Raw genomic sequence first — 8,133 nt, 5'->3', positions numbered from 1 at the left:
TTAACTACATCGGAACTAAAAGACAAAAAGGTGATCAGCCTTCTGTGTCTGACACATGCCGCCGCCTATTTGGGTCTATAGCATATTGGTTTCCTCACGATGTTTTCCTTCACCATATGAGCGAGTGTATGGCAAAAAGTCCATTGGCGGACAGCCGGGGATCGAATCAAGGATTGCAATGTTATGATGCACATGACCTGGCCGGTGGCTTTTTGATACGATACATAAAAAGTTATTATGTCTTAAGGATGAACAAATGTTTTGAAGTTAAAAGCATGACGCCCTTAATTTCGTCACAAAATATGTACTACCCTTGTTAGCAAAATGTTATTTGAAAATTAATAAAACAATTTGACACGTCTTATATAATCAATTTGCAAATGTTGTTTTATTATATATGTATTTCATAACTTGCCAGTTAAATTATCTTATATATTTGTTTAAAAATACTTATTATTCTTTAATTACGTATGTTACTTAATACTATTTCTAAAAGCTTGCTTTATTCAGTTAAAAAATAGAAACTTTTCAGTATTCTACCTAGTTTCCAAGTTACGTAATATTTTAACTATATTTTTAGTAATACTCCAAGTCGCCTTTTTTCATTTAGCTCTGGTCCCAACACAAGTCCAGACAAAAAGGTTTTGAAATCACAATTTTTTTATTGTAGTTTTAATGATACAAAAACAATTGAATGTTAAGATATTCGTGTGTGTAACCTACAAGAGTTGAAAAAAAATTATAAGTGTTTTTTTTGCAAGTTTTCGAATTTATTTGACTCGACTAAACGATCGTTGCTAAAGGCCGATTTACATTATCTTAGTGTTTAGGAGAGTGCTTTAGGATAGTACTTTAGTTGAAACATGTAAACGCTACTTGCTTTAGTAAACGCTACGCTAAAGAACTTGCCTTTCAAGTTGTACTAAAGCACTCTCCTAAACACTAAGATAATGTAAATCGGCCCTAAGGCTTAGCTAGTTATTGACTGGAGTTACTTGACCTTTGAAGCATCTTATTATAAGCATATTATATATATATATATATTATTGAAACAACTTTTAAACAATTATACTGGTGAGATACTTTCTGTGATGAAGCCCGTGCTGGCGGTGATAGTGGGGAGACTAGAATGCCCTTACATGGGTCTATGCAATGGATTACATGTGATCATGTGGGGTAGAATATTTAAAATGACTGAATATTATAACTAACCATACTAATATATACCTATAACTGCAATGTGTACAGTGGACGGTAGCTGGCCATGCGTCGTGCATCAACTCATAAATGTGGTGATATTATTTATAATCCATCCAGTCACTTTACACGTTTTAACCTTGATCGACTTCGTTGTTTGTTTTCACTATAACGCAAGTGTATGCTTTTATTTTGCAAGCTGATGCTAGGCGTTCATTACCATATTATTATTACATTTTGTTTCAATATGTCAAATGAATACACCAATAATTTACGATTAAAAAAAAAGACGAAAAATGTCTTGCCAGTTTTTCTCACCCGCTTTATGTGGGCACTGATAATGAATGTAAAAGATTTGTTTTAATATTGACTTCAGAATAATTACCAATATGATGCAATTAACTCTGATTTTATTTGATTTTATAATATTTAGGCCAATATTGTTAGTAACACAATGTTATGTTTATCTGCTTAAGTAGAAAAAATATTAAGCTTGTTTATTCTTTCACAGCCTTAATCATGTTTCACACGGGGGCTTATCGGCGCATTACAGAGTCAGATGCAGCGAAGTAAAAGTTTAAAACTGTTTTTAAAGGCAATTGACACTCCCAAAGGGAATTTTCGACAGGCAATTTTAAAGCATAAATACCGCTACATTGATTAAATTTTTATATGATAACAGATATATTTATATGTTACATGTATTACTTTATATACACGATCCTATACGGTGTTATATATAGCACAGTCTTATAAGATGATAAATCATAATCTCAACCGATATAGTTAATTCGGTATAGCTAAAGCATTAAAGGTTAGGTCATCATAATATCTCGTCTAAGTCGTATTGCCCAAGTAAAGTTTATTTAGGATTTTTGACGTTGGCATGCATTATTAAAACCGTCGTTTTACTGAACTCAAACGCGTTTAACTATGACAAATCCAGTAGGTATTAACGGAGACAATTTTGTAGTTTAATTTCAAAACGCGATAGAAGAAGAAACTATTTATTTTAAAGTGTAGCTCACTAATTATTAGTTTTGGTACTTATCATAACTGTCTATGATATGTTTTTGTGTATTATACACAAAAATTATAATAGTAAATTTTGTTTATCCGGAATCAAACCCTGCTTTAGACGTATTGAATAAACTGACCAACTTATATATCGGCAAAAATCACATACCATTCAACGTTCTTGTGATATATTTCAAACTCATATTGCTCGAAAAAAGTCATCTGTTTTTATCGCGTATCATCCGTCATATTGCCTCCACGTTTTAGGCCAGTATTTAATATAGATTTAGGCTTCAATAAAAGTCCACATTTTATTTTACAGTAAGCCTTTACGTTTATAAAAATAATGCTCTGTTTAGATTACTTTAAGATTATGATTCGCATCGACAATCTACAATAATAATTGTTAAGGATACGGCCTCGTCCGTTTAGTTTTAATTATTTAATATTTGATATGCAAACACATCAAATATTAAATAATTAAAATAATTTTAAAACGTTTTGATTATTCTTTTTTGGTTAGCGTAGAGTAGGTATAGCGATGAAAAGCTTGAATTTAGTTCTCGAGTGATAAAATAGGTTTGTTAAACATTTTTAAAGACAGATTTTTTTATTCTATCGCTGTATCTGTAGATAGGGGATCTACACGTACGGTATTTTTAAATTTATTAATATGCTTTAAATTCAAACCAGTTCTATAGGGTTTAAGATTATAGAAACAACTGAAACCCTCAAAATATACAAAATACATCATTGAATCAACGACTTCATTGTTAATATCGAGATTTATACTGACACAGATTAGTATTATATATGTGACGTCACTGTAAGCTGCCATTGTAATTATATGTCACAGAGCTCATAAATTAACAACGACAATTCTAATCAGTTTAAAACCGTCTTGTCATTTATCCGATTTGCAAATTTCAATAGATTTACTAATTTACCACTATTTGATAGTCAATACTTCAGTAATTATTATTAATAAAAGTAATTTATTATGTCGATGTAATTGCGTCACTGTCAGATGTCATTGTCACAGAGCTCATAAATTAACAACATCAAAGTCCAATTAGTTAAAAACCGTGAATACCTGTGGTTTATTCGATTCGCTAATATCTACAATTTAATGACTAATTGATAGTCTATTGTAATAGTAATTCTTTTGTCGTCAATTGTCTTTTTACTACTTTTGACCCCTTTGTTCCCCTCATTCATATAACAGAATTCCTAAGTCCTATTTTATTTTAACTTAAGTACTTTTTATTATTATTATTATATTTATCTCTAGTAGTTTCACGTTTTATACTGTATACGTTGACGAAGGCTTAGTAAGGTTTAACGAATTAATACTTCAATTATTTAATCATGCTACATACGTATAATTTGTATTTACAATTTTCTTAACCTACAAGGTAATAATAAAAATAATTAAAACAAATTTAAAAGTTTAGTCCCTGTGGCAGTGTACCTTTAATGCTGGCAGCATTTTCTCGCTGTATTGCGATACTTATTCATTGAGCCAGGAAAGCACTATCTCTGATGTCACCGGTACTATCTACCAGGCGCCAACTTATATAATAAGCGCCTGTGCACTTGCACCCCACGGCCCAAGAGTCTCTACTCCAAAGGGAACAAAATCGAAGTTGGAGGAAAGACTCTTATATTCACTCTTTAATAAATAGTATGTTTACAAAGCGCGGTAAGTCAGAAATAATCTTGTGTACACTTCACTAAATTTCTCGCTCCACGTCAGCCATAACGATTATCCGTCTGTACTAAGCCTAATAATGTTTGCTGGCATAATGTCTATTCGCTGTTGCCGACGCAGCCTGAAAGATTACTAACGACACTCGTTATCATCATACTTATGTTGCAAGCTTTATCTGAGGACCGCTACCGGCTTTGCACGGCTGGGCATACTTTTTTTTAATATATTATATTTGTAAATATAATATATTTGTTAACAAATATTACAGGGATATTGAGAATTTAATATTACAAAAATATGTTCAAAATGACATAACTTTTGTACAAAATAATATTTAATTTAGAAAATAGTGCTAATAAAATTTCAATATGTTAAACACACAAAATGAAAATATTTGCATGTTCAATTAAATTTATTAATTACGAAAAAAAAATTTAGATTGTTTAATCAAATCAAATCAAAAATCATTTATTCATGTAGGTAAAACAATGTACATTTATGAACGTCAAAAAAATAAATATACTCTTGGAAATCACAAACTATAAATATTAAAAGTAACAAAACACTCAACCTAGGAAGTTTTATTCCTTACAAAACAATTTTTAATTAACTAAAATACCACAATGAAAATTATACGCAACCAGAAGACAATCTTTTACACAACGCCACCATAAATAACAAAAAACTCCCGCGTCTGTCACGTCCGCGCGCCAATCGCCACATTTCCGGTGTTCCCAGTTCCACTCCTCTCTGTTACCCCTCACTCGGTCCGACTTGCTCTGTGGAGATTGTTTTATAAGACGGCCGTTCCTGACAGTGCGGCGTCCTCGACCGCAGCATTACTTGCACCACTAGCATCAGAGCCATTTCTCTCTTCATTTGTTTCATCCCTTGCAACCTGCTCATTATTGTCTAATGCAGTCTCTGAAACATAGAAGGAACTTGTAAGTAATTTACTTAGTTTAGTGTTATAGCCTGAAGCATATATCCTGGATTAGAGGGATGAAAAATGACATTTATCTCTATTTCTCAATTACCAGTACTATGTGCGCAAGCGTGCACTCAAGCGCACACAGATAAGGTCTATCAAAAAGCAAATATTACAGAATTAGATAGCTTCAGACTTAACACAAATAAAAATAAAACTCAGTATCTTGCCATACACTGTTGTAACCACAGCGGCTTCTAGTGCTCTCATAAGCGACAATTTGTTAAAACAGAGACCCATACATTTTGCATGTTCTCTAAGTGGCCTAAACACATTAGCACCAGAAAAATTTGTAACAGAGACCCATACCTTTGTATGTTCTCTATGTGGCCTAAACACATTAGCACCACAAAAATTTGTAACAGAGACCCATACCTTTGCATGTTCTCTATGTGGCCTAAACACATTAGCACCACAAAAATTTGTAACAGAGACCCATACCTTTGCATGTTCTCTATGTGGCCTAAACACATTAGCACCACAAAAATTTGAAACAGAGACCCATACCTTTGCATGTTCTCTATGTGGTCTAAACACATTAGCACCACTGACATCACTCACCAGTCTCAAAAAAAACTGAGCACGCATCCGGCGTCCACTCGCCTTGCCACAACATCATATTTTCAGCTGCAGCTTGGGTCTTTTTCCCATAGGAACCAGCTAGTAGCTCTAACTCGTAACGGTGGCACGGTAACGCGCGAATAACCTTGTAAGGCCCGCGCATGCCGGAGTCCAGTTTGCCGGTGATTTGTGCCGTCTTGCTCACAAACACAAAGTCTCCGACAGCAAAAGTGAGTGGCTGCCGTCGACCCTCGTTAACGTAGGCATCCTGGCGCTGTTGATTGGTTGCAAGGAGTTCCGAAGCTCGTTGTCTGCGAAGAGTTAAAAGAGCCTCCCGATTGGGATTAGAGTTAGTAAGTGCCACATCTCGCACTAACGATCTGATGACTGGAGTAACTGCGTCAATACCGACCAGTAACTGTAGTGGTGACGTCTGCGTGGTACTTTGCTTGGAGATATTCAAAGTGAGCTGCATCCTCCACAGCACATCGGACCATTGGGAACCTTTGTTGCCTACTTCAACACGTAGCATGTTGAGAACTGTCCTGCAGTACCGCTCCGCTTGCCCATTTTCACGGTGCATACCAGGCGTGATAAAATGTATCGAGCATCCCAAATCACTGACCCAATTTTGGAATGTAGCGCTTTCGAACATTCTAGCGCGATCACATACTATTGTAGACGGCGTACCAAATAATGACACCGCATTTGAAAAAACTCGTTTTAGCTCGTCAGTGTTTTGTCTGTACAGAGAGTAGAGCAAACAATACTTGGAAAATGCATCCACTATAATCAAAACGTATTTGAAACCGTTTGACTCTTGGAGCGGCCCTAGGACATCGGTATGTATAATAGAAAAAGGGATATCTGGCTTTGTCCAGGATTGAATCGGTTGTGACGGAGCCCTGGGAACTTTTTTATGTGCTAAACATACTAGACAATAACTTATGTACTTTTTTACAAACTGTCGCAAACTAGGAAACCAAAAGTGTCTTAATATTAAGTCAGTTGTTCTGTCAGTCCCAATATGATCATGTTCATCGTGGAACACCCTCAACAAACTGAGTCTGTGACCCTTAGGGATGTAACACAAGAGTCGCGGGTCTTCCCCAGTTGGTGTAAATTTGTAGTACAACAAATCATTTTTTATCACATACCTAGTATCGTCAAGCTGCCCGTCTCTTAATCTAGAAATTAACTCTTGTGTCTCCACATCAGCGGTTTGAGCGATCTTCGCCCAGCTGCTTGGATTCCGAATATGAGACACATTGGCAGTGGAAAGAGGAGGATTACGGCTCAGAAAATCTGCATGTTGCATTAAAGCCCCTTTTCGATAATCTAAAGTAAAATTAAAATCTTGTAAATACACCCACCAGCGCGCAACTCGAGGCAACAGATCTTTTTTACGCTCCGTCAATTTTAATGAATTGCAATCAGTCACTATTTTAAAGGCTATACCAATCAAATAGTAGCGGAAGTGCTGGAGCGCACGTACGACAGCCAAGGTCTCCAGCTCATAGCTGTGGTACCGTGACTCTGCGCCCTGGGTGGACTTACTAAAATAACCGACAACCCTCTTTCCCCTACCGGCATGTTCCTGTAACAAAATAGCACCAAGACCAATAGCACTTGCATCGGTGTGAAGTTCCGTAGGCAGCCGGGGATTGAATATCGCTAAAACCGGTTCATTTGTCAAACAGTGAATTATATAATCGCGAGCAGTATCCTGCTCAGCACCCCACAAAAATGGTAACCCTTTTCTTAACAACTTTGCTATACATGCGGTCTTAGAAGCGTAACCCGATATGTAGCGACGGAAATATCCCGCTAAGCCTAGAAACTGGCGAACCTCCTTGACATTTGTGGGTTTTGGAGATCTAATAAGTGCATCGACCTTCCCCAGACTCGGTCTGACCTGACCATGACCGATCAATCGCCCCAAGTATTCAATTTCTGAGTCTAAAAAGCTACATTTTTTTAAATTAATAGAAAATCCCGCTGTTTTTAATGTATGTAAAACTTCTTTCAACGTGTCCAGGCCTTCCTCTACTGAATTTGACAGTAATAAAACGTCGTCTATATACGTAAGGGCTTTGCCAGCATCTATTAATGTTTTTAAAGTTTTGGAAATGATTCTCTGATAAACAATTGGTGCATTGGCCAACCCATAGGGCATTTTCAAATATTCATAATGTCCTTCAGGTGTCACGAAGGCAGTCTTGCTGATTGAGTCATCGTCCCTTATTGGCACCTGGTGAAATCCAGTAGCCATATCAAGACTGGTGAAGATTTTATAGCTGCCAAGCTTGTCAACATGGTCATCGATTAGCGGCAAGGGAAATCTCTCCTTGACAGTGATAGAATTGAGAGCCCGATAATCGACACACATTCTATCACTGCCGTCTTTCTTTTTGACCAAAATAATAGGACTAGCGTAGTCAGACTGAGACTCCCGAATTATACCCTTACTGAGCAAATCGCTGACAATGTCACGAACTCTATTCTTTTCATCTATCGAAAGTTTATAAGGACGATGACTTATCGGGGTAGTCGAAGTTAATCGAATTTCCATGCTGCCTGTGTTCACGGTGGAGGCCGCAGTGCCAGAGATAAATAAATCCGAAAATTCGTGAATTATCGTTAGTAATCTATCCCTATC

The 8,133-nt window shown here is 36.2% G+C and overlaps 1 protein-coding gene across 2 annotated transcripts; it reads right to left on the bottom strand.

Moving 5' to 3' along the window:
• Positions 1 to 4,488: 4,488 nt before the first annotated feature.
• Positions 4,489 to 6,910, bottom strand: LOC125049782 (protein NYNRIN-like). Of its 2 annotated transcripts, XM_047649234.1 has the most exons (3): positions 6,079 to 6,910; positions 5,475 to 5,991; positions 4,489 to 4,849 (listed from the first exon to the last, which is right to left on the bottom strand). In XM_047649234.1, exons 1-3 carry the CDS (start codon positions 6,790 to 6,792, stop codon positions 4,719 to 4,721), a joined length of 1,362 nt encoding a protein of 453 aa, XP_047505190.1. In that variant the 5' UTR covers positions 6,793 to 6,910; the 3' UTR covers positions 4,489 to 4,718. The 2 variants fall into 2 exon arrangements, with proteins under 2 accessions (XP_047505190.1, XP_047505189.1); XM_047649233.1 differs by having other exon boundaries at positions 5,475 to 6,910.
• Positions 6,911 to 8,133: the final 1,223 nt, after the last annotated feature.

Source organism: Pieris napi, chromosome 5 (genome assembly GCF_905475465.1).
Source record: "Pieris napi chromosome 5, ilPieNapi1.2, whole genome shotgun sequence".
Lineage (NCBI taxonomy): Eukaryota > Metazoa > Arthropoda > Insecta > Lepidoptera > Pieridae > Pieris > Pieris napi.
This window is presented reverse-complemented; position numbering and strand designations above follow the sequence as displayed.

Coding starts and splice junctions, on each gene's coding strand:
- LOC125049782 (XM_047649233.1), bottom strand. CDS start 6,792: ATGCAACATGCAGATTTTCTGAGCCGTAATCCTCCTCTTTCCACTGCC. Junction 4,850..5,474: donor CTCAGTTTTTTTTGAGACTG/GTGAGTGATGTC, acceptor TCTATGTTTCAG/AGACTGCATTAGACAATAAT.